Below are 26,647 nucleotides of genomic sequence, written 5' to 3' on the forward strand. Positions count from 1 at the left end.
GAAGCCAGGTTGGGTGCGGGGCTCACAACTGTAATCCCAGCACTTTGGGAGGCCAAGGTGGGAGGATAGCCTGAGGTCAGGAGTTCGAGATCAGCCTGGCCAACATGGCAAAACCCGATTTCTACTAAAAATACAAAAATTAGCTGGGCATGGTGGCACATGCCTGCAGCCCCAGCTACTTGGGAGGCTGAGGCAGGAGAATTGCTTGAACCCAGAAGGTAGAGGTTGCCGTGAGCCGAGATCGCGCCAACGCACTCCAGCCTGGGCAACAGAGAGAGACTCCAACTCAAAAATAAAATTTAAATTAAATTAAATTTTTTAAAATGAAATAAGAAAGCTGAAGTCAGGGCTGTGTATGGTGGTACAAGCCTGTAGTCCTAGCTACTTGGAGGGCCAAGGCAGGAGGCTCACTTGAGGCCAGGAGTTCAAGACCAGCCTGGGCAACACGGTGAAATCTCATCTCTAATAAAAATACAAAAAAATTAGCCAGGCATGCTGGCAGGCACCTGTAACCCCAGCTACTTGGGAGGCTGAAGCAAGAGAATCATCTAAACCTGGGAGGCAGAGGTTGCTGCACTGAACCAAGATCACGCCATTGCACTCCAGCCTGGGCAACAAGAGTGAGACTCTGCTTAAAAAAAAAAAAAAAAAAAGTATCACTGAACCGGGCTGGGCACAGTGGCCCATGTCTGTAATCCCAGCACTTTGGGAGGCCAAGGTGGGCATATCACTTGAGGTCAGGAGTTTGAGACCGGCCTGGCCAACATGGTGAAAACCCCATCTCTACTAAAAATACAAAAATTAGCTGGGCATGGTGGTGGTGTGTGCCTGTAATCCCAGCTACTCAGGAGGCTGAAGCAGAAGAATTGCTCGAACCCCGAGGCAGAGGTTGCAGTGAGCCGAGATCACACTACTGCACTCCAGCCTGGGCAATAGAGCAAGACTCGATCTCAAAATAATAATCATCATCATCCCTGAACCAATGTCGGCCACCAGAGTGCCTCCCAGGAGTAGGCCTGCCTTACTGTCCCCTCCAAGCTCAGTCATGAGAAGCTGGCCTCACGGCAAAAGCACTGGTGGATTTCTTCAAGCAGGTAGAGGCCTTGCTCAGTTGCACCTGCTGACGGGCAGTGAAACACATCCTTGTGGCCACTGCAAGAACAGACAGGCAATGTGGGACCAGATCTTAGAAAATGAACTCTAACCTGCAGATGGGGGATCCTAAATTTGAAACTCTTTTCATAAATCAGCCCAGATTTATAATTTCTCTCAATCAACGCTGGGCCAAAATTGAGCCTAGTTTGACATAACCTCCAATCAACCCCTCTTAAAATGGGCCACATCATTGATTTACATAACTTTTCTGTCCCTGAATTTGGGAACTATGATCCAGCCAACCTCCAGTCCCCTAGTTTTCCACAGGAAATTAAACTCCTGGCAGCTCTGTGACACTACTCTGAAAGTTACAAGAAGCAGAGGCAGAGCTAGAATCCAGGTATTTTTGCCCTGACATCGGCATCTACGTGAACGGATTCTGGACAGCTGCACGCCACCACTGACCCATCATCAGCCCCACCACAGCACCCGACCCACTGACCCATCGTCAGCACCACCACAGCACCAGACTGGTCACACGTGGCAAAAGGCTGGGGGATTGTTTTCCTGTGCCTTGTTCATTGCCACACTTAAGACTGAATTCTCAATCTCCAGGAAAATGGAAGTGGTTTTACACTTTATTTGTATCTTGATACTACAGGGATGTGAAGGTTAATTGCCTGTGAAGTACAGGATCCCCAAAAGTCAGGGCTGATTCTGCCCTGCTGGCTGCAAACACACCCACCTGCCCTGTCACAGAGACTGCTCTTAGATTAAGCTCAGAAGTAAGCATCACTGCTAGAACTTCTGACCTATTTCTCCACAACACAGCTCTCTTCCCCTTACTAAACATGCATCTATACTAACTTATACTGCCAGGTCCAACCTGCAGACCCTGACTCAGCAACAGATGAACAAATGCACTCAGACACAGATATTCAGTGAAAGAGCGGGCTAGGGGTCTGGGCCACTCACAGACACCAAGGAGGGTGCCATAACCAGGGCATTTATTTAGTATAGATTCAGTGACAAAGGCTTTGAGTCAACACACTTGTGGATAATTAACACTGCTGACCCCCCCACCCCTCAGTAGAAAGCAGTTGGAATGATCAAAGGTCAGTCTCAGGACCACATGAGTAAATAAGCTCTCTAGAGAAACTTCCCCACACTCCCTTGTTATTTGCTTTTTGCTACTTTAGCTCAAGAGGATTAGGCTGCCTTCAGCCATAACTGTATCCTGAGGCTTCTGCAAAATCTTCCGGCCTTCCCAGCAGGTTTGCATCTATTTTACAGCTTTCCCCACCACCCTGACGGAACCCCTACGATGTATCACTGACCTTGTTTTCCACAATACAATTTCACACAATTCAGAACTTCATATCCGACTAACATAGACCACAAGACTCACTTCCACAGAACACAAGTAATTCTGTGAAATGCAGTTTGAGGACACCAAAAGCCTTCTTCTCGGGATGAAATCTTGTCATACACAAGCTGGCCCTGAAACTTTCATTTCCTTTAGTCCTACTTATGAGGCCTACAACTGACCTGCTGTTCCCCATCCTCCCCGCTCATCCCTGGCCACACGACTAGCAAGTCCAAGGATATCTGCCACACTCTCTGAGTGCTCTTTCCTCCAACCGCCACCCAGCCCAGCTGACAGCATGCGGAGTATCACAGAGCTTCAACGGCCCAACATCTCCAGTACCCGGACATAAAACCTGAGGAGGAAAGAGCTTTACCACATGCCCTGAAAGGTGTGAGAAGCATCACTTCAGACTCTCCCCTCGAGTATAGCCATTTTAACACCCCGGCCCCATTTCACATGCCAAGAATACACCCCAGAAATAGGTTTCGACTGCAGAATATCATTCACTCGACTAATTTCTATTCAGCCACTGATGCACCAGACACTATTCCCACCCTGTGTGCTAAAGAGTGCTCAGTAAAACATAAAGCTAAGGACAAAATACGGGCTTTGTTAAAGTTTCTCCAGGCCTGACAGAGTAGGTCCACACTGAATACTTTACACATGGACAAAGCCATTCCTATGTAGAGACTCTGCCTGCTGGCCATTATGATTTTCCATAGGTTATTTGACTGGCAAAACAAAAGACTGACACTGTCTCCTAAACACAGGAGTGGCACGGTCCACAGCTAGAGTTTCCTAAACATAGGAGTGGCACGGTCCACAGCTAGAGTTAGATCTGTAAGTGCTCCAGGTCCACATACCTTTGACTCTACTTTTCATGCTTTTCTTCAGGACATTTTCTCCGCCATCACCTCCTCCTTCTTCTGCTGCCACCAAAGCAAAGAATTCTTCCAAATTTTCACCTTGAACTTTTGCCAAGCCAAAGTTGCTAAACTTCAGTGTGCCAGGCCCTTCCAAGAGTATCTATGAAGATCGAATAAATGTTTTCAGAAAAAATTCAACCTCGTTCACACATACATCAGTGCCTCTTATAATCGCACTAGAAAACTTTTGAGCACTGGCATTCTTTCTCCATCAGAACTCAGAAAAATAAATGCTTATATATATTTTTTTAAAAAGCTAAAGAAAAATAAATCCAACATTTCATAATAAAATAAAAAATATCCGGGCACGGTGGCTCAAGCCTGTAATCCCAGCACTTTGGGAGGCTGAGGCAGGTGGATCACGAGGTCAAGAGATCAAGACCATCCTGGTCAACATGGTGAAACCCTGTTTCTACTAAAAATACCAAAAAAAATTAGTTGAGTGTGGTGGTGCGTGCCTGTAATCCCAGCTACTCTGGAGGCTGAGGCAGGAGAATTGCCTGAACCCAGGAGGCAGAGGTTGTGGTGAGCCGAGATCGCGCCATTGCACTCCAGCCTGGGTAACAAGAGTGAAACTCCATCTCAAAAAAATAAACAAATAAATAAAAAATTAAAAATTAAATTGCTTGTTCTTAGATACATACGATGAGCACACTGTATAACTATCGTAGAAAACCTCAGGTCTGGGGAAAGACGAGCAACGAAGAAAATACAACAGTCTGCACATGCCAGCCTTCAGTGTGAGCTGTAAGAGGATCTGAAACGCACCTGCCTGACTGTCCAAGTGAGGAAGCACGCACAGTCAGGACTGAAGTCACCACAGCTGCCTGAGTGTGTCCAAGTGAGGAAGCATGACGCACAGTCAGGACTGAAGTCACCACAGCTGCCTGAGTGTGTCCAAGTGTGGAAGCATGATGCACAGTCAGGACTGGAGTCACCACAGCTGCCTGACTGTGTCCAAGTGAGGAAGCACGCACAGTCAGGACTGAAGTCACTACAGCTGCCTGAGTGTGTCCAAGTGAGGAAGCATGACGCACAGTCAGGACTGAAGTCACCACAGCTGCCTGAGTGTGTCCAAGTGAGGAAGCATGACACACAGTCAGGACTGAAGTCACCACACCTGCCTGAGTGTGTCCAAGTGTGGAAGCATGATGCACAGTCAGGACTGAAGTCACCACAGCTGCCTGAGTGTGTCCAAGTGAGGAAGCATGACGCACAGTCATGACTGAAGTCACCGCACCTGCCTGAGTGTGTCCAAGTGAGGAAGCATGATGCACAGTTGGGACTGAAGTTGGAGATCTTAATTTTAGACCCAGGTCCACCACTTACTTGGTGACTGACCTTGAAGAATTTGTTTAACCTTTCTAATCCCCAGTCTCTTCACCTGTAAAATGGGGGAAATAATCCCTAACTCTTCAGACTGCTGTAAGAATTAATCAAGGTTATACATGTGAAGAGTCTGTAACAGTCGCTGGCAGGCGGTAAGTGCTCGAGTCTCCTACTATAATTTGTGATTAGAAGCTATGGATTGTTGAAAACATGCCAGGAACTAACATTCTGTTACTTTTATCATTTCCTCTATTAAAAGTATTTAGATAGGTGCAATGGGTCAGGTGACTTTGTGGTTTTTCAAAGCAATGTAGGGTCAAATGCAGCGGTTCATGCCTATAATCCCAGCACTTTGGGAGGCTGAGGCAGGCAGATCACTGATGTCCAGGAGTTTGAGACCAGACTGGCCAATGTGGTAAAACCCCATCTCTACCCAAAATACAAAATTTAGCTAGGCATGGTGACAGGTGCCTCTAGTCCAAGCTACTCAGGAGGCTGAGGCACCAGAATCGCTTGAACCTGAAGCGAAAGGTTGCAGTGAGCCAAGACTGCGCCACTGCACTCCAGCCTCATGAGAGCAAGACTCTGTCTCAAAAAAATAATGAAACAGAAATAAATAAAATAAAGGCAATGTGAAATTAAATCTTAACCTCTAGTCACAAACACATAGTAAGGACATCTGCTGGTCTGTAATAGTGGCTTTACACTCATGTGAGCATCACAGTCCCCTGGAGGACTTGTTAAAGCACAAATGACCAGTCACTGCCCTAGAGTTTCGGATTCAACAGGTCTGGGATGGGGCCCGTTCCTACCACGTCCCAAGTCAAACTGATGCTGCTGGTCCAGAGGACCACCGGCATGGATCAGCAAACACTTTCATGGTTGGTAAAGAGCCGCCTGGTAAATATTTTAGACTTTATAAGCCATACAGTCTGTCTTCATTTCAATTCTGCTGTTGCACAGCAGTAGCCATGGACAGCACATACACCAGAGACTGAGGCTGTGCTCCAGTCAGAGTTCATTCACTCAAACCAGAATCCCGCCCAACCTTTGCTAACCCCTGCTCCGGAACACAGGTTTAGGTCCCCAGAGCGCCTGGACTTCTCAAATCCTCACACTAGACAGCTCCCGCACAGATATCAGCAAACTGCAGCCTCTGGGACAATCCCCAGCCACTGCCTGCTTTTGTACAGCTGTGAACCAAGAGTGTTGGATTTTAAAAAAAAAAAAAAAACTATCTGAAAACTGCCAAAAAAAAATGTGGTTTTCGGCCAGGAATGGTGGCTCATGCCTATAAATCCCAGCACTTTCGGAGGCCGAGAGAGGAGGATCACCTGAGGTCAGGAGTTTGAGACCAGCCTGGCCAACACGGCGAAACTCCGTCATTACTAAAAATACAAAAACCACATTGAGATACCATCTCACTCCAGTTAGAATGGCAATCATTAAAAAATCTGGAAACAACAGATGCTGGAGAGGATGTGGAGAAATAGGAACACTTTTACACTGTTGGTGGGAATGTAAATTAATTCAACCATTGTGGAAGACAGTGTGGCGATTCCTCAATGACCTAAAAATAGAAATCCCATTTGACCCAGCAATCCCATTACTGGGTATATATCCAAAGGATTATAAATCATTCTACTATAAGGACACATGCACACGAATGTTCATTGCAGCACTGTTCATGATAGCAAAGACCTGGAACCAACCCAAATGCCCAACGATGATAGACTGGATAGGGAAAATGTGGTACATATACACCATGGAATATCACGCAGCCGTCAAAAACGATGAGTTCACATCCTTTGTAGGGACATGGATGAACCTGGAAACCATCATTCTCAGCAAACTGACACAAGAGCAGAAAATCAAACACCGCATGTTCTCACTCATAGGCGGGTGTTGAACAATGAGAACACATGGACACAGGGAGGGGAGCACTACACACTGCGGTCCGTTGGGGGGAAATGGGGGAGGGACGGGGGGTGGGGAGGTGGGAAGAGATAGCATGGGGAGAAAGGACAGATACAGGTGAGGGGACGGAAGGCAGCAAACCACACTGCCATGTGTGTACCTATGCAACAATCTTGCATGTTCCCCAAAACCTAAAATGCAATTTAAAAAAAATCAGCTACGTGCCTATAGTCCCAGCTACTTGGGAGGCTGAGGCAGGAGAACTGCTTGAACCCGGGTTACAGAGTTTGCATTAAGTTGAGATCACATCACTACACTCCAGCCTGGGTGACAGAGTGAGACTCTGTCTCAAAAAAAAAAAGTAGTTTTTATATTTCTAAATGGTTAAGAAAAAAAATATTTCTAGACACATGACAATAAATTACATGAAATCCACATTTCCATATACATAAATGAAGTATTGAAATACAGCCACATCCAGGTATTTATAAGCTGTCTACCACTGCTTTCAGCACTGTAACGACAGGTGAGTAGCTGCAGACTTGAGGCACAGATCTGAGTATTTCAAACAAGAACTACTATTCATTATACAGGATTTTATGGAGGTTTTTTTTTTTTTAGCTTTAATTATCTTCTCATACAGATAGCCTGCAAAAATAAAATTTCTAATGTAAATAAAATTTCTAATTTCTAAATGAAAATTCAGCTTTTGATTTCATTGGCATATATCAAAGGAAAAGTAAAAACTTAAACCAGTAACATGTACAATTCCTCAGAGTATGTACTTACAAAGACAATTATTGACATCACTGTGAGCAAACTACTTACCAAAAAGTATCCTAGAAACTTATCCTAAATAAATAGGTAATCCTCACAAATACCATGAAAAATCTGTCTCCATGTGACAAAGAAACTAAGGCAAAGAGAGGCAGGGTAACTTGTCCAGGTTCACACAGCTTCTAAGTGTTCATACTGACTGCAACTCAGAAACCAGGTAGGTTAAACGACTCCACTACACTGAAGCTGACTTAGCTGTGAATAATTTTACCAAAAGAGAAAATATTTGACCCATAATATCAGGAATCATACGTATACAGCCAAGAATGCCACTATCAAGCTAAAATAATGTTTCATAAACGTGTCCGATGACTTTGGAGCTAAGAGGGCCTTATCTTGAACAGACCTGCTGTGTTCACCATATACAACGTAGGTTAGCAGCATTAAGGCATTACTCAACGAGCTCTGACAGGGAGACTTCACATTCAAAAAGCAGCTTCAGCACCTAAAATACAGTACCATGGACTTCCTTTTATTTTCTTCTTTTTTTGTTGTTCTTTTTTTTTTTTTTTTTTTTTTTTTTTTTTTTTTTTTTTGAGACAGAGTCTTGCTCCATCGCCCAGTCTGGAGCACAGTGGTGGCGCAATCTCGGCTCACTGCCACCTCTGCCTCCCAGGTTCAAGCAATTCACCTGCCTCAGCTTCTCGAGTAGCTGGAATTACAGGCGTCCGCCACCACACCCGGCTAATTTTTGTGTTTTCAGTAGAGATAGGGTTTCGTCATGTTGGCCAAGCTAGTCTCAAGCTCCTGACCTCAAGTGATCCACCTGCCTCGGCCTGCCGAAATGCTGGGATTACAGGCATGGGCCACCATGCCTGGCCTCCTTTTATTTAAAAAAAAAAAAAAAAAAAAAGGTTAACTTAAAATTTCAAGATGTTCTATACCAAAATTTTATCTAAAAATAAAAACATCTTTGAGAAAGCACTCTAAATTGAGACAGAAGCAGTTAGGAAACGAATAACTTTCATGATTTACCTTCTCAGGAGAAATGTCACAAAAGAGAATGCCAAGTTGATGAAGATGATGTAATCCAGTAATCAGGTCAATTCCAAATTCTCTCACAACATCTTCTGGAAGGTTTTCATCTTGAGTAATAACAGTTTTTAAGGAACCACCTGCAAGAAGTTGATTCAAATCACCCACTTCAAGCCACTACCATCACAGAGTGCCCCAGAGAGGTCCCAGACTGACAGATACAAACATTAAAAACTGATCAAGACCATAAACCCTGACAGTCTGGTTGAGGAACACATAGGTGAGTGAATACAGTGGCCCGAGCTCTTCAACAGAAGTCTACGCCCAAGCACCAGAGACAGATTCAGGAAAGTGCCTGCTCCCTGCAGACGAATGGTGACAGGCAAGCAAGATGAAAGGATAATGACCCTAACGGCTGCAAATACTCATGGTCTATACAGCTCAAAACTGTGCACTTACATCACATTATGCAAAGTACAGTCTGACTGACTGCTCTGCAGTCAGGTCACATTCTGCAATGTGCCACACGGAAAAAAACACTACACTCTTTAGATCATCACAACCCTCAGCATGCACCACTGATGAAATCAAAGGCGCACTGAGAATCCACTGCCATATCCTTCTCCACCACCTACTTCTCTTCCCAGTCAGAAACAAACTTTTTTTTTTTTTTTTTTTTTTGAGACGGAGTTTCGCTCTTGTTGCCCAGTCTGGAGTGCAATGGTGCGACCTCGGCTCAAAGCAACCTCCACCTCTTGGGTTCAAACAATACTCCTGTCTCAGCCTCCCGAGTAGCTGGGATTACAGGCACGCGCCACTATGTCTGGGTAATTTTTTTTGTTTTTTGTTTTTGAGACAAAGTCTCCCTCTGTTGCCAGGCTGGAGTACAGTGGCACAATCTCGGCTCACTGCAACCTCAACCTCCCAGGTTCAAGTGATTCTCTTGCCTCAGCTCCCAAGTAACTGGGATTACAGACACCTGCCACCATGCCCCACTAATTTTTTTTTTTTTTTGTATTTTTAGTAGAGATGGGGTTTCACCATGTTAGCTAGGATGGTCTTGATCTTCTGACCTCGTGATCCTCCTGCCTCAGCCTCCCAAAGTGCTGGGATTACAGGCATGAGCCACCATGCCTGGCCAATTTTGTATTTTTATAGTAGAAACAGGACTTCTCCATGTTGGTCAGACTGGTCTCAAACTCCCGACCTCAGGTGATCAGCCCACCTTGGCCTCCCAAAGTGCTGGGATTACAGGTGTGAACCACCACGCCCACCACAGACTGTTTTTTTAAAGGGTCAAGATTCCAACAGCCAATCCATCAATGGATGAATGGATAAAGAAAATACGGGACATACACACAATGGAGTAGTATTCAGCCATAAAAAAGAGATTCTGTCATTTGCAACAACTGGGTTGGAACTGGAGGTCATTATGTTAAGTGAAATAAGCCAGGTACAGAAAGACAAACATCACATGTTCTCACTCATTTCTGGGAGCTGAAAATTATTTGAAATCATGGAGATAGAGAACAGAAGAATGGCTCCCAGAGGTCGGGAAGGGTAGTGGGGAGGTGGCAGGGGGAATGGGGATGATTAATGGAATAAATAGAATAAATAAGAACTAGTATTTGGTAATAGAACAGGGTGGCTAAAGTCAATAATAATTTAACTGTACATTTTTAAATAACTAAAAGAATGTAATTGTACTGTAACACAAAGGACGAACGGAAATGGACACCCCATTTACCCTGCTGTGCTTATTACACACTGCATGCCTGTGCCAACGTATCTCACATACCCCATAAATATTCATATACATACCTACTAAACAGCCACAAAAGTTAAAAATTAACACAACAGCCAAATTCAGAAAAAGTCTCTGCTGGCACTGGAAAGTTGAATAAGAACTACTATAATGAAGGGAAGAGGCATTTGGGGTTTTCTTTATTTTGTTTTGGTGGGCGAGGGGCCGTCACAAATGCAGGCATGTTTTACAGTTCGGGTTTTACACCTGGTCGGAGGTCAGAAACAACAGCTTAAGCAAAAAACTAATTACAGAACTATCCTTGATGACCTTGCCAATATGTACATCTGTGGAAGTCATTCAACCATATGCTGTCCTATTGATTCAGAAAATAAAATCAAGTAAGTTATTAATCCAAATGACTTCTTTAAGATGAAGTTTTATAAATTCTAAGTGTCAATACAAGTTAGATTCACAAAGCTAGCAATAAGTATATCAATATTTAATTATCCTTTATTGTTACTAAATGTATACAAAGTACATTAACAGTAGTACTTAGTAGTAGTTGATAGTAGCACTTAGTAGTGATTACATTTTTTGCCTGTTTAACTCCTAAAATTTTGAAACTAAAAGCCCAGATAACATATATTAGTGAACTTGCTCCCTGTATACAGTCCTACAAAGTTGCACGAAGCAATAGCTGTAACTTGTTATCTCTAATTATTTGTTGGTTCATCGTTGTACCTTTCCACATTGCTCAAAATTTTATGAGGTACAGAATGCTTTTCATAAAAATAAAAGATACTTTATAAATTTATTAATTAATAGCTAGTCAACTTAAAATGTTTTCATGGGGAAGATGTTTTTGATAAATTAATCATCATTTTAAAACATTTCTAATTTTTTATGTGTGTAATGTAATAATATACCAAAGTAAAGTCAATCCAAAATTGAATTTACATAATTCTGCTTTTTCCCAAACATCTTTGCTCTTTACCCTTCCCTAATATCCACAGAGCAACAGATTTTCAAGTTAACACAGTAAATAACATCAACGACTACTTATACTTACAACACAAGACAAAAGGAAAGTAACGAAACTTACAGCATTTTTTTTCAATACTATATTCACAGCATTTCTTACATAAGCTTCCTTACCTGTGCAGAGTTCCACTACTAGCCACAGGTGATTGCTGGTTTCATACCATTCATGAAAAGTTACAATATTCTTGTGTTTAATTTCATGGGTGAGACGGACCTATAAAAACAGAGCATTCACTCTAAAAAGAAATTCCTAAAACTCTTACATCTACTGAGAAAAAAACTAAATACACAATTAATAAGTGGATAAGAGAATGGTGACATTTATTTGGTGGAGTTCTATACAGACATTAGAAATGATGATTATGAAGGCTAATCATTACACAGAAAAACACTAACTTAAAAATAAACTTTTTTGGCCATGCACAGTGGCTCACACCTATAATCCCAGCACTTTGGGAGGCTGAGGCAGGCAGATCACTTGAGGTCAGGAGTTCAAGACCAGGCTGACCAAGTTGGTAAAACCTCATCTCTACTAAAAATACAAAAATTGGCCAGGCATGGCGGCACATGTCTGTAATCCCAGCTACTCAGGAGACTGAGGCAGGATAACTGCTTGAACCCAGGAAACAGAGGTTGCAGCATGCCAAGATAACGACACTGCACTCCAGCCTGGGTGACAGAGCAAGACTCCATCTCAAATAAATAAATAATTTTTTAAAAACTTGTGTAATACTCTTTTGTCTGTCTCTGTAAACACAAATTTGCAAAAGAATTATTTATAGGAAAATGACCAGAGGATATTCACCAACATAGCTACTTTTATTGGTTAAACTGCTGGTGTTTTTAAATCTACTCTTCTCTCATTTTCTATTGTCTATACTAATATGCACTACTTCTAAAACCAAGGAAGAAGAAATAATTTTAAAGGAAAAACTTTTTGCTAAGTAAACATACCTAAATACTCAATAACACAATAGTTAACTAACTTGTATTGTCAACTGACCAAATATCATCAACATTAAAATGTTTACTTAATTTAAAACACAGAAGAATGAATGTTATAAAGCTAAGTGAAAAGGGCAAGGAACAAAATTATACCATGACTAAAACATTTTTTAAAACCCTCAAAAACGACAAGTAAACAAACCAAGACATGGGCAATGATTACAATTATTATTATTATTATTTTTTGAGACAAAATCCTGCTCTGTTGCCCAGGCTGTAGTGCAGTGGTACGATCTCGGCTCACCGCAACCTCTGCCTCCCAGGTTCAAGCAATTCTCTGCCTCAGCCTCCTGAGTAGCTGGGATTACAGGCACCCGCCACCATGCCCAACTAATTTTGGTATTTTTAGTAGAGACAGGGTTTCACCATCTTGACCAGGCTGGTCTTGAACTCCTAACCTTGTGATCCACCTGCCTCAGTCTCCCAAAGTGCTGGGATCACAGGTGTGAGCCACCGTGCCTGGTAGAGCAATAATTATCTGTAGGTGACAGACAACCGTCCTTTTTCTCTTCATTTTTCCCTGCTGTCCAAGTTTCCGGTGAACACCCTGCCGAGCAGTAGAGACCACAGGCTTGCACCACCGCACTCAGGTAATTTTTTTATTTTTTGTAGAGACAAGGTCTCACTTTCTTGCCTAAATTAGTCTTGAACTCCTGGGCTCAAGCGGTCCTCCCACCTCAGCCTCCCAAAGTGCTGGGATCACAGGAATGAGTCACTAGGCTCAGCTTAAAAAAAACACACACACCTTTTTTTTTTAAAGTCACATCCAAACTCTACTACCACTTAACACAAACAAATGAGCCTGAGCCCATATGTACAGAGCTCCCCAAACTTTTTTTTTTTTTTTTTGCCATGGGAGTCTCCCTCTGTCACCCAGGCTGAAGTGCAGTGGCACAATCTCGGTTCACTGCAACCTCCACCTTCTGATTCTTCTGCCTCAGCCTCCCAAGTAGCTAGGACTATAGTGACACACCACCACACCTGGCTAATTTTTGTATTTTTAGTAGAGATGGGGTTTCACCATGTTAGCCAGGCTGGTCTCAAACTCCTGATCTTGTGATCCACCCGCCTCATCCTCCCAAAGTGCTGGGATTACGGGCATGAGCCACTGCGCCCGGCCTGGGCTCCCCATTTTAAAAATGAAATGCTCTGAACAACTAGGTGGGTTCATACTGTAGCACAATTAGAGGAAAATAGATCCACATAACTTAGAAGATAGAGGAGTTAAAAAACAAAAAACAAAGTGATCAAGAGAAAATTTAAGGAGCACCTCGTGAGAAACGACAAAACTAAAATAAAAAAATTAGCCAGGCATGGTGGCACATGCCTGTGGTCCCAGCTACGAGGGAGGCTGAGGCAGCAGGACCCCCTGAGCTCAGAAAGTCAAGGCGCAGTGAGCCAAGATCACATCACTGCACTGCAGCCTGAGTGACAGAGTGTGACCCTGTCTCAAAAAAAATAAAAAGAAACTGCAAAACTAATAAGGCCCCCAAAGAAGAAGGAAGACCACCTGGTGAGCATGCTTAAGGACTCCCATCGCATCAGGCACAAGAAGGGGAGGTCCTGATGAAAAATGAAGGGGGTACGGCAATTCCAGCAGAATCACCAACAGAATCTGGGCCCCAGCACTTCCTTCCAGCACTCCTAATCGGTCCACACATGACCCGTGCCTGCTCTTGCAAATGCTAGGCCAAACTGCCTCCGCTTCACCTCGACCGCCTATTCGTGGTTACTCCACAGACCAGTAGTGTTCGACGTGGGAGCAACGTGTCACACAAGGCTACTCAGAACTCGAAAAGTGGCTTGTCTAAGCCAGGACGTGCTACAGATGTGAAATACACACAGTATTCTGAAGACTTCAGAATACCAAAAAATAACAATAATCAGTATCTCAATAATAGTTTTTACTGGCTGGGTACAGTGGCTTATGCCTGTAAAACCAACATTTTGGGAGGCCAAGGTGGGCAGACCACTTGAGGTCAGGAGTTTGAGACCAGCCTGGCCAACATGGTGAAACCCTGTCTCTACAACAAAATACAAAAATCAGCCAGGTGTGGTAGTACACACCTGTAATCCCAGGAACTCAGGGGGCTGAGACAGGAGAATTGCTTGAACCTGGGAGGCGGAGGTTGCAGTTAGCCGAGATTGCACCACTGCACTCCAGCTGGCATGGCAGAGCAAGACTCCACCTCAAAAATATAAATAAATAAGGCCAGGCGCGATGGCTCACGCCTGTAATCCCAGCACTGTGGGAGGCTGAGGCAGGTGGATCATGAGGTCAAGAGATCGAGACCATCATGGTCCACATGGTGAAACCCCATCTCTACTAAAAATACAAAAAAAAATTAGCTGGGCATGGTGGCGCACGCCTGTAGTCCCAGCTACTCGGGAGGCTGAGGCAGGAGAATTGCCTGAACCCAGGAGAGAGAGGTTGCAGTGAGCCGAGATCGCGCCATTGCACTCCAGCCTGGGTAACAAGAGCGAAACTCCATCTCAAAAAAAAAAAAAAAAATATATATATATATATATATATATATAAATTTTTACCAGTAACATGTTGAAATGATTCTACACTGTCTATACTGGCTTTAGAAATATGTTACCAAAGTTAATTTCACCCATTTGTTTTTCATTTTTCAATGTGGCTACTAAAAAATTCAAAATTAGATTTCTGGCCCCCATTGTATTTCTACTGGATGGTGTTGCTAGACTTTTACTAAAAACTGCATCACTGCCAAAATCTCTTCCACACGTCCTAGCCTGTGACCACATACACACACTTTCCAGCTCACTCCCACGACCACTGCAATTCTTGTTAAACTCAACCAACCCTCCACAGACTCTGCAGCTACTCTATGTATTTATTTTTGAGAGAGGGTCTCATTCCGACACATAAGCAAAAATATATTAATAAATAAAAAATTAATAAATAAAAATACATTAACACTCAGGTTGGAGTGCAGTGACACAATCACTGCTCACTGTAACCCCCACCACCTACACCCAGGCTCAAGAAGTCCTTCCACCTCAGCTTCCCAAGTAGCTGGGACCACAGGTGCGTGTCACCAACCCTGGCTTTTTTTTTTTTTTTGAGACAAAGTCTGCTGCTGTTGCCCAGGCTGGAGTGCAGTGGTGCAATCTTGACTCACCGTAAGCTCCACCTCCCAAGTTCAAGTGATTCTCCTGCCTTGGCCTCCCAAGCAGCTGGGACTATAGGCATGCGCCACTATGCCCAGCCGATTTTTTTTGTATTTTTAGTAGAGATGGGGTTTTACCATGTTGGCTAGACTGGTCTTTAACTCTTGGCCTCAAGTGATCTGCCCATCTCGGCCTTCCAAAGTGCTGGGATTACAGGCCAGGCCACCGTGCCTGGCCCACCCCAGGCTAGTTTTTGTATTTTTTGCAGAGACACGGTTTCACCATGTTGCCCAGGCTGCTCTCGAACTCCTGAGTCCAAGCAATCCGCCTCCACCTCCCTCAGCCTCTCAAAGTGCTGGGATTACAGGCGTGAGCCACCATGCCCAGTGAGAATTTCTAGACATTAACAAATATACAATGGAAAAAGGAAATTAAGAAAACAACTCCATTAATAATAGCAGCAAGAACAACAAAACACAGAGGAATTAACTAGACTAAACAGGTGGAAAGACCTACACAGTGAAAACTACAAAAAACTTCTGAAAGAAATTTTTAAAAGATATAAGTGGGAAAATATCATGTTTTTATGAATTGGAAGACAATATTCAGATATTAATAACATTCAAATACCACCCAAAATCAGTCTCCCCAAAGCAATCTAGGCGCTTGATGAAATTATCAAACTCCCAACCACGTTTTTTGCAGGCCTAGAAAAAAAAATCTATCCAAAACTTCACATGGAATCTCAATATGCCAAACAATCTTAAAAGAAAAAGAAAACAAGGCTGGAGAACACATACTTCCTGATTCCAAAACTTACTACAAAGCTACAGTGATAAAAACGGTATAGCACTGCTATAAAGAAGACATACAGACCAACGGGATAGAATAAGGAGCCCAGAAATAAACCCTCACACACATGGTCAAATGATTTTCATCAAGGATTCCAAAACTATTCAACGCAGAAAGGACAGTCTTTTCAACAAATGGTGCTGGGAAAACTGGATATCCACATAAAAAGAGAGAAGCTAGACCTTTACTGTTATGGTATGAATATGTCCCTCTAAAATTCACATTGAAACCTAACGTCCATTGTGGTGGTATTAGGAGGTGGAACCTTTAAGAGATGATTAGATCATGTGGACTCTACCCTCAGAAATAAAATTAGTGCCCTGAGAAGAGAGGCTTAGGGAGCCTGTTTTCCTCTTCTGCCATGTGGGGACACACAGAAGGCACCAGCTTTGAAAGGACAGCAAGCCCTCATCAGACACTAAAACTGCTGGCACCTTGATCTTGGACCTGCCAGCCCCAAGAACTGTGGCCAATAAATTTGTTATTTATAAGCCATCCAACCTGAGGCATTTTGCTTTAGCAGCCCAAACAAACTGAGACACTTACTGAACACCACATACAAAATTTAACTCAAAATGAATCAAATATATAAATATAAAAGGTAAAAATACATTAACGCTCAGAACCACAAATAGGACAAAAGCTTCTGACACTGCAATGATTTTCGGATATTTAGATATGACAACAAACACACAGATAACAAAAAAAAAAAGACAGAAAAATGTGACTGCACAAATTTTAAACTTTACTACATCAAAAGGCACTAACAACAAAGTTAACAGGCAACCTATGGAATATGAAAATATATTTGCAAATCATACATCTGATAGCAGGTTAGTATCTAGACTATATAGATAAGTCATAAAAGTCAGCAAGAAAACAACCAGATTAGAGAATGGTCAAAGGACTTAAGGAAATGGGCAAAAAGAACAGACGTTTCTCCAAAAGAGAAATACAAACTGTCAACACGCACATGAAAAGATGCAGCTCAGTGTCACGAGTCATCAGGGAAATGCAAATCAAAACAATGAGACACCACCGCACACCCATTAGGGTGGTTACTGGTAAAAAATTAATAAATAAAAACAAGTACTGACCAGGGTGCAGAGAAGCTGAACCCTTGTGCCCCGACGGGTGCAGTGTGGAGACAGGAGAACTGCTGGGGAAAACAGCACAGCACACCTTTACAAAATCAAAACTAGAGTGACCACAGGACCAGCAATTCCACTTCTGGGTATACACACGAAAGAAAGCAGGATCTCAAAAACATACTTGCACCTACATACTCATAGCAGCATTGTTCACAGTAGTTAAAACACAGAAGCAACCTGTGTCCACTGATACATGAATAGATAAGCAAAATGCAATATACATATGTACAATGAAGTATGATTCGGCCTTAAAAAGGAGGAAATTCTGACCCAAGCTACAACATGGATGAACATTGAGGACATCATACTAATTGAAATAAGCCAGACATGAACAAAGAAAAATACTGTATGTTACCATCTATATAGAATGGTCAAAACCACAGAGACAAAAAGTAAAATAGTAGTTGCCAAAAGCTGGAGGAGAAATGAGGAATTACAGTTTAAGGGGTATAGAGCTTCTCTTATGAGAAGCAAAAGAGAAACATATGACCCAGCTAATCATATAAATTATGAGAAGCAAAAGAGAAAATACAGTATAAACAAATATGGAATGATATTTCCATGTAATCCCTGAGGACTGTAGGAGTCAATGCAAATATCATTAATACTTACTGGTTGGCTCCTAGGCCGAACTGCACGTGCTGCCTGCTTTCGTAAATAAAGTTTAATTGGAAAGAGTCATGGAGCTGGATGGTGGTGAAACTTGCACAGCAATATGGATGCACTTATGATCCCTAAATTGTACAATTAAAGATCACTGAGGAGGCAAACTTTATGCTATGCTGTATTTTACCACAATATTTTTGTTTTCAGCTAGGTACAGTCCAGGAAGCCTAGGCTATAAAGAAACACAGCTATTTCAAACCCCAGTCACTCTCACCCACTGTCCTTCCTTGACAGTAAATTGTAGGGCTAGGAGAGGTGGGGTCTGCTTGTTTCCTAAACACACCAAATTATCTAACATAGAATACAGTTTCCAGGCTGGGCACAGTGGCTTCTGCCTGCAATCCCAACACTGGGAGGCCGAAGTGGGCAGACTGCTTGAGCACAGGAGTTCAAGGCCAGCCTGGGCAACATAGCCAAACCGTGACTCTACGAAAAACATAAAGAATTAGCCAGGCATGGTGGTATATGCCTGTAGTCCCAGCTACTCCAGAGGCTGAGGCAGGAGGATCATTTGAGCACAGAGGTCACGGCTGCAGTGTGCCATGATTGCACCACTGCATTCCAGTCTGGGCAACAGAGCAAGACCCTGTTCCAAGAAAAAAAAAAAAGAGTATAGTTTCCCTAATTTATACTCCCCACAAATAAAATAAAATAAATCTAAATTAGTCATGACTTGGATATGTTTATGACTCATTATTCAGGCCTGGTGGCACCAGAGAGAAGGTCACCCATTCCAGATAGAAAATGTGGCATTTAATACAAACCGTTCAATGGCTCCTGTGAAAATGCTACCGTCTTCTACCTATCGCAGCGCTCTGTCCCCATACCAGCAGAGACGCACTGACTTACCCAGTTGGTGATTTCAGGCCTTTTGCACTTATCAGTACAGAGAATGGCTACAAAGTGGATTGTGCCCTTCCGGCGCCCTTTATACACAACGGTCTTGCTTCCTCTTCCGATCTCCTCATACAGAATAAAGTTTTCCATCTCTGGGCCAACTTCTCACATACGATAGAATAATGGCATCTCTGGCTCCTAAAAAGTAAACAAAAATGACATTGATAAGTACCAGCTAGTTGCGTCATTAGCCTAGAATATTTTATATGTAAAAAAAAAATCTAGGAATTCGACAAATTCGGAAAATTGACTTACAAACGTTAAACACTACTGTGGATATGTTTTGCAGGATGAACAAAGCTAAGGGGCAAATAAACAAAAATTCCCAGCCAGGTGCGGTGACTCGCCCTGTAATCCCAGCACTTTGGGAGGCGGAGGCGGGGATCACCCGAGGCCAGGAGTTCGAGACCAGCCCGGCCAGCGAATGAAAACCCATCTCTATTTAAGATACAAAAGTCGGCCGGGCGTGGTCCCCGCTACCCGGGAGGCGGAGGCTGCGGTGAGCCGAGATCGCGCCCCTGCACTGCAGCCAGGGCAACGGAGCGAGGCCGTCTCAGAAATAAAAACGTAAACACACGTTCGCAAAACGGTGTGCAGGCTCCACCAACAAGATCTTCACACACAGCGAGCGGCGGCCCCAGGGCGGTGGGCATCCAGGCATTCCGCACGGCAGCCTTCCACTGCCGCCATTGCAGCAGCGGGGCGCCATTGCAGCAGGGGGGCCGCCATTGCAGCAGCGGGGCACCATTGCAGCGGGGGGGGGCGGGCCGCCATTGCAGCATGGGGCGCCATTGCAGCGGGGGGGCCGCCATTGCAGCAGGGGGGCCGCCACTGCAGCAGGGGGGGCGCCATTGCAGCAGGGGGGCCGCCATTGCAGCAGGGGGGGCCGCCACTGCAGCAGGGGGGCCGCCACTGCAGCAGGGGGGCCACCATTGCAGCAGGGGGGGCGCCATTGCAGCAGAGGGGGCCGCCACTGCAGCAGGGGGGGCCGCCACTGCAGCAGGGGGGGCGCCATTGCAGCAGGGGGGGCGCCATTGCAGCAGGGGGGCCGCCATTGCAGCAGGGGGGCGCCATTGCAGCAGCGGGGCCGCCACGGCTCCCCGCGACCCCGTGGCCGTGCGCCTCGATGAGGGCCGCAGCATGACCCAGAGCGGGAGCAGGCAGGCCCGGCCACCGCCGACGTGGGCACACCGAGTCCGTGCGGACGTGACCCCGGAGGGTCCGGTCTCACTCCCCGGGAGCCGCAGAGCCGCTCGGGTTCGTCCGGAAAGGGCAGGCGCATCCGCAGCAGGAAGGGGAGGGACGGAGGGGACAGCGGCTGCCGAGGGGGACAGAGGCCCCTGCCCGGTGCCAGGGAGGCCTTCGCCGGAGAAAAGTGAGAGCAGCAGCTCCCGCTCCGCGGCGCAGGAGCCTCCACCCGGCCTGCCCGCGGCTTTCTCACGGTCTCGGTGACAACCTGGTGCGGTGGGAAACTCGGCGTCCGCACGATGAGACGGTACACGTGAGGCAGGGAACCTAAGGCTGGGACACTCTGTGGAAACGAAAACCCCAACTTCCCAGGCCTAGGTGACAAAAACGGCCAGAGGCCATTCCGTCTGCAAACGCCCACCTTATCTGCACGGCGGAAGGGAAAGTGGCCGCCTGCAGCCAATCAGACCGATTGGTTTGCAACTTTGTAACTTCACCTGAGCATCTGACAATGGGAATGCTGAAATCCATCGGACCCAAGGCAGGCCGCTCCTTGACTTACAGGAGGTCAGTGGGAAACCTCTGGGGGCTGTCTGAACCGGAGAAATGTCCGCATATTCCCGGGGTGTACTTTCGTTTTCAACAAATCCCTTTTGTTCTGTTGTTGCTTCATTCTTTCTTTGCTTTGCTGGGCATTTTGTCCACGTCTTTGTTCAAAAGGCCAAGAACCTGCAGTCAAGACCCTCCACCTGTCTTGACTGCTATGCCCCACCTAAACCTTATAAATTATGACAAGCAAAAGAGAAACATATATCCCACCTAAACTTTATCAATGATGAGAAGCAAAAGAGAAAAAAGTGAAAATACAGTATAAAAAAATGTGGAATGTTTCCATGTAATCCCTAGAGACCGTAGGAGTCAATCCAAATATCGTTAATACGACTGGCTGGCTCCTAGGCCAGACTGCATGCTGCCTGCTTTCGTAAATAAAGTTTAATTGGAACATAGCCACACCCATTCATTCATATATTGCTTATGGTTACTTTCAGACTTCGATATATTGCCTGTGGCAGAGTTGAGTAGTTATGACAGAGACTCTATGGCCTGCACAAACATATTTGCTATTTGTCCCTTTATTAACAAAGTTTGCCAACGCCTGCTCTAAATTAAGATGTTTGTTGTTGTTGTTGTTTTTAACCAAGCACTTCATCCTTCACTTAAGGTATAAGTAGTTAAATGAGCTCGTTTTCTTGGCCAACATAACCCTTTAATTTTCATAAGTAAATAAAGACTTGATGTAATCTTTTATCAAACTAGATCTTATATAGAATTTCAGTGAAGGTAGAATTGGAGTCATCATATGACAATTTAATCTCAATAATTAAAATCAATCTTTCGGGCTAAGTGTGGCGGCTCACACCTGTAATCCCAGCACTTTAGAAGGCCAAGGCAAACTGATCACCTGAGGTCAGGAGTTTGAGACCAGCCTGACCAGTATGGCAAAATCCCATCTCTATTAAAAATATAAGAATTAGCCAGGTGTAGTGGCACAGGCTTGTAATCCCAGCTACTCAGGAGGCTGAGGTAGGAGAATCGCTTGAACCTGGGAGCAGATGTTGCAGTGAGCTGAGATTGTGCCACTGCACTCCAGCCTGGGAGACAGAGCATCATTCAAAAAAAAAAAAAAAAAATCAATCTTTCATAACCTGGCATCTCTTTGGAAAGATATGTTAGACTATATTAAACTTTCCAAAACCTCACAACATATCTATATATCAAAACAACACATTGGCTGGGCACTCAATGTGATTACTGGCTCACACCTGTCATCTAACCCCTTTGGGAGGCTGAAGCAGAAGTATGCATGAGCCCAGGAGACTGAGGCTACAGGGAGCTACAATGGCACCATGGGACTCCAGCCTGAGCAGCAGAATGAGACCCTCTCTGAGAAAAAAAAAAAAAAAATTAAAAAAGCACATTGGGCTGGACTCAGTGGCTTATGCCTGCAATTCCACCACTTTGGGAGGCCAAAGACGAAGTTCACTTGAGGCCAGGAGTTTAAGACCAGCCTGGGAAACAGAGAAACACCATCTCTATAAAATATTTTTTTTAAATTCTTAATTAGCCAGCAGTGGTGGCCTGTGCATGTAGTCCCAGCTACTTGGGAGGCTGAGGCCGGAGGATAGCTTGAACCCAGAAGGCAGAGGTTGTAGTGAGCCAAGATCTCACCACTGCACCCTAACCCAGGCAACAAAGTAAGACCATCAAAAAAAAAAAAAAAAAAAAAAAAACCACACACACAAAAAAAACCCTGTACACCTCAAATATATACAACTATTGGTAAACCATATCTCAGTATGGGTATATTCCCAAAAGAATTAAAAGCAGGGTCTCAAAGAGACATTTGTACCCCACATAGTCACAGCAGCATTATTCACAATAGTTAAAACATGGAAGCAACTTGTGTCCACTGATACATGGATAAGCAAAATGTAATATATTTGGCTTTTGCAAAAATGAAGATTTAGAGATTGGTACACAGCAGTATAACTGTTCTTAACCTCTGCTAAACTTGTACCCTTAAAAAGGGTTAAGATGGTAAATTTTATTTGTATTTTACAATTAAACATTTCTAAAGACTTCAAAAAATTAAAATTAAAAATGGTTAATATATTGGCCAGATGTGGGGGCTCATGCCTGTAATCCCAGCACTTTGGGAGGCCAAGACAGCGGATCACGTGAGATGACAAGTTTGGGACCAGGCTGCCCAACATGGTGAAACCCCATCTCTACTAAAAATACAAAAAAATTAGCTGGGTGTGGTGGTGCGTGCCTGTAGTCCCAGCTACTCGAGAGGCAGAATTGCTTGAAACCGGAAAATGGAAGTTGCAGTGAGCTGGGATCGCACCGCCACACTCCAGCCTGGAGATAAAGTGACACTCTGCCAAAAAAAAAAAAAAAAAAAAAAAAAAAAAAAAAAAAAAGCCAGGCACGGTGGCACGCACCTGTAATCCCAGCTACTCAGGAGGCTGAGGCAGAAGAATCGCTTGAACCTGGAAAGCGGAGGTTGCAGTGAGCCGAGATTGCACCACTGCACGCCAGCCTGGGCAACAAGAGCAAAACTCCGTCTAGGAAAAAAAAAAAAAAATTAAGAAAACTCATTTTACAGATGAAAATATTTCCAAGATTGCTCTATCAAGGGAGGGGAAAAATTTTTCTATAAAATATTACAGGGGTAAACATTTTAGGTTTTACAGACCTTACAGTTTCTGTCACAGCTACTCAACTTTGCTCTTGAACTAGAAAAGCAACCAGAGACAATAAGCAAATGGATAGGTATGGCTGAGTTCCATTAAAACTTTTATTTATGAGCAGGGTGAGGTAGCTCGTGCCTATAATCCCAGCACTTTGGGAGGCCAGGCAGGTAGATACTTTAAGCCAGGAGTTCAATACCAGCCTAGCCAACATGGAGAAACCCTATCTCTATTAAAATACAAAAATTAGCCAGGCGTGGTGGTGAGCCCCTGTAATCCCAGCTACTCCAGAGGCTGAAGCAGGAAGATGGCTTAAACCCAGGAGGCGGAGTGTTCGGTGAACTGAGATCCTACCACTGCACTCTAGCCTGGGCAACAAGAGCAAAACTCTGTCTCAAAAAAAAAATAATAATAATAATGATGATGATTGATTAATTAAAAACAAAAAGGCACAGCTTAGTTTTCTTTGTTTTTTGAGACAGAGTTTTGCTCTTGTTGCCCAGGCTAGAGTGCAATGGTGTGATCTCAATTCACTGCAACCTCCACCTCCCGGGTTCAAGCAATTCTCCTGTCTCAGCCTCCCCAGTAGCTAGGATTACAGGCAGGAGCCTCCTCACCTGGCTAATTCTGCATTTTCAGTAGAGACAGTGTTTCTCCATGTTGGTCACGCTGGTCTCAAACTCCCAACCTCAGGTGATCTGCCCACTTTGGCCTCCCAAAGTGCTGGGATTACAGGCGTGAGCCAGTATCTATTTCTTTTAATGACAATTTCCCTAAGGCCTTTTTACATTCCTCTTCGTTCTAAAACCTATGCATTAAATAGAACCCATCCTGGCCTAGCGCAGTGCCTGGTATCTGTAATCCCAACCCTTTTGGAATCAGAGGCAGGATTGTTTGAGACCAGGAGTTCAAGACCAGCCTGGGCAACATGGAAGATCCTGACTATACACAAATTAAAAAATAGCCTGGCATGGTGGTGCATGCCTGTAGTCCCAGCTAATTGGTATGTATTATAACCAAAATAAGATGAAACTGACAGTATGTTTAAATGGGAAGATATTAAACCAGAGAAAATATAATCAGCAACCTTATTCACCAATTGTCTACATTAGAATATATCAGAATAAGATGACAAAGTAAGATTCCATATGATATGTATAACTGATTTCTTGAAAATAAAGTTTTAGGCTACAGGGGAAAAAATAAGTAAAATCTTGAATTTTTTTTTTTTTTTTTTTTTTTTTTTTTTAAGGGAGGCTAGGTCGAACGTCTGGGCTCAAGTGATTCTCCTACCTTGGCCTCCCAAATTTTGGGGATTCACCGCCCAACCAATCTTGAAAGACTGAATTTGATTTAGAACAATTTCATTTCCTTAACCTTTATTTTAGTTACATCTAACATTGAGTTACATCTGGACAATTTCAGTCTGAAATTAACACATTAGTTATAAATCTGCTTAGATGGGGTGGTGTTACCTGCAAGCATTTCTCCACTCTGGGACTCAATTTCCTTAGAGTAAAATAAGAATTGAATCAAGTGATTTTCTACTTTTTTTTTTTTTTTTTTAGACAGGGTCTCACTCTGTGGCCCAGGCTGGAGCACAGGGGCAAGATCTAGGCTCACTGCAAACTCCGCCTCCGGGGTTTAAACGATTCTCGTACCTCAGCCTCAGCCTCTGCCTCTGACACGCCACCATGCTTGGCTAACTTTTTGCATTTTTAGTAGATGTGGGGTTTCACTATGTTGTCCAGGCTAATCTCGAACTCCTGGCCTCAACTGATCTGCCCACCTCGGCCATGCAAAGTTCTGGAATTACAGGTGTGAGCCACCACACCTGGCATTAAGTTATCTTTCAATAACATCAATAGCTGAAATTCCATGAGTTTAAGATTCTTTCTCAGCCCAAAGTCGTTCCCCATTACAGACCTCCTAGTATTTATTTTTAAATCTGTAACTTCTTAATTGTAAAATAAGACACAAATACAAAAAACGCCACAATATAAATATACGGTTTAATGAATTATTAAAGAAGGACACACTCCTAATCACCACCCAGGGTCAGGAGGTGGCATTTTGCCAGCGACACGAGAAGCCCTTGGTGAGCGTATCTCAATCAGCACCCCCCGATCCCCAAAAGTAAGCACTCCCTGACTTTCGCAGGCATCACTTCCCTACGTTTCTTCATGGTTTTCTCACTCGAGGGTGCCTTCCCAGAAACCACGGTTTAGTCTCTCATCACAAGGTCACCTGAGAAGCATCTGAGAAGCCAGAAGGCAGAGCAAATCACACACACGTGCAACGGAGGCAGGTCTCACATTCAAGGAATTCGGAGAGCCACCAGGTGACGAGAGCGCACAACCGTGACCCCTGCAGCAGAAGCGGGGGCATCCCCCGGGCTTCACAGAGCTGCAGGTTCGCGCCCTGGGGTGGCAGGGAAGCGCTCGTCTGCGAACCGCCGGCCACACCAGCCTTCCCCTGGGCTGGAACCCACGGTGCGCGCTCGCCAAGACCCCAGGGGCGCTCCTCCTCGCCGCACCTCGCAGACTCAGGTCGCCACGTCCGTGGGCCTCGGTCCGCGAGGCCGGCGGGGAGCCCGGGAAGCGCCGCAGGGCGGTGAGGTCCTAGAAGGGGCGGGCCGTGTGCGCCTACCCGAAGCCCGGAGAAAAACGGGCGGTGTTTCGTTTAACACGAGCGCAAAGCGGGGCCCGCAGGCAGAAGCCGACGTGGGGAGCGCAGGGGCACGGGGCGCACGGCCAGGCGCCCGCCTCGGGACTGCGCGCTCTTCTGCCACCGTCTACACAGACAGGAACCCAACCCGCGTCGACTAAAACCGCCACCGCCACGCACCTGGCAGCCAAACCCGGTGAAGCCTCGGTCCCCTGGACGGCTCCCGCGCGGCGCGGCCTCCGCCTTAGGGCAGGTCCACAGGCCCAACGATGGGGGGGAAACAATGAAGCAAAGCGGGACGCGCGGAGGCGCCGACCCGCCTGACGGAGGCGGCACCCCTGCAGGTTTGGATTCGCCCACGCCGTTTCCAGGGCAGCAGGCAGGACGCCGGAAGCAGCTCAGGAAGCTGAGTGGCTGAGCGGTTTCCCTTCCTGTGGGCGGGGCCGGAAGTGGGCGACCACGAGGGCCGTTTCCTCCACCCAAAGGGCTTCGCGCGGGCCTTTGGACGAGCCCACAGGCCAGAGCTCGGGGAAGTGCTGGAGTAACGGTCTTGCGCCCACCACCCCTCTCTGTTTGGATCTGCTCATTCCATC

The 26,647-nt window shown here is 44.9% G+C and overlaps 1 protein-coding gene across 11 annotated transcripts in view; it reads right to left on the reverse strand.

Moving 5' to 3' along the window:
• Nucleotides 1-26,364, reverse strand: part of ULK4 (unc-51 like kinase 4) — a 621,709-nt gene extending 595,345 nt beyond the window's left edge. For 8 of the 11 annotated variants that reach the window (XM_039461864.2, XM_074406079.1, XM_074406080.1 and 5 more), the window contains exons 1-5: nucleotides 26,235-26,364; nucleotides 18,898-19,083; nucleotides 11,351-11,450; nucleotides 8,449-8,588; nucleotides 3,328-3,490 (exon numbers count right to left, since the gene is read on the reverse strand). In XM_039461864.2, coding sequence (XP_039317798.1) covers nucleotides 3,328-3,490; nucleotides 8,449-8,588; nucleotides 11,351-11,450; nucleotides 18,898-19,035 — 541 coding nt within the window. In that variant the 5' untranslated portion in view covers nucleotides 19,036-19,083; nucleotides 26,235-26,364. Of the gene's footprint in view, nucleotides 1-3,327; nucleotides 3,491-8,448; nucleotides 8,589-11,350; nucleotides 11,451-18,897; nucleotides 19,084-19,200; nucleotides 19,537-20,401; nucleotides 20,569-20,630; nucleotides 23,041-26,234 lie in introns of those variants that run through there. The other 3 variants (XM_074406076.1, XM_074406075.1, XM_074406074.1) reach the window with 3 other exon arrangements.
• Nucleotides 26,365-26,647: the final 283 nt, after the last annotated feature.

The sequence above is a fragment of the Saimiri boliviensis genome, chromosome 9, assembly GCF_048565385.1.
Source record: "Saimiri boliviensis isolate mSaiBol1 chromosome 9, mSaiBol1.pri, whole genome shotgun sequence".
Classification (NCBI taxonomy): Eukaryota; Metazoa; Chordata; class Mammalia; order Primates; family Cebidae; genus Saimiri; species Saimiri boliviensis.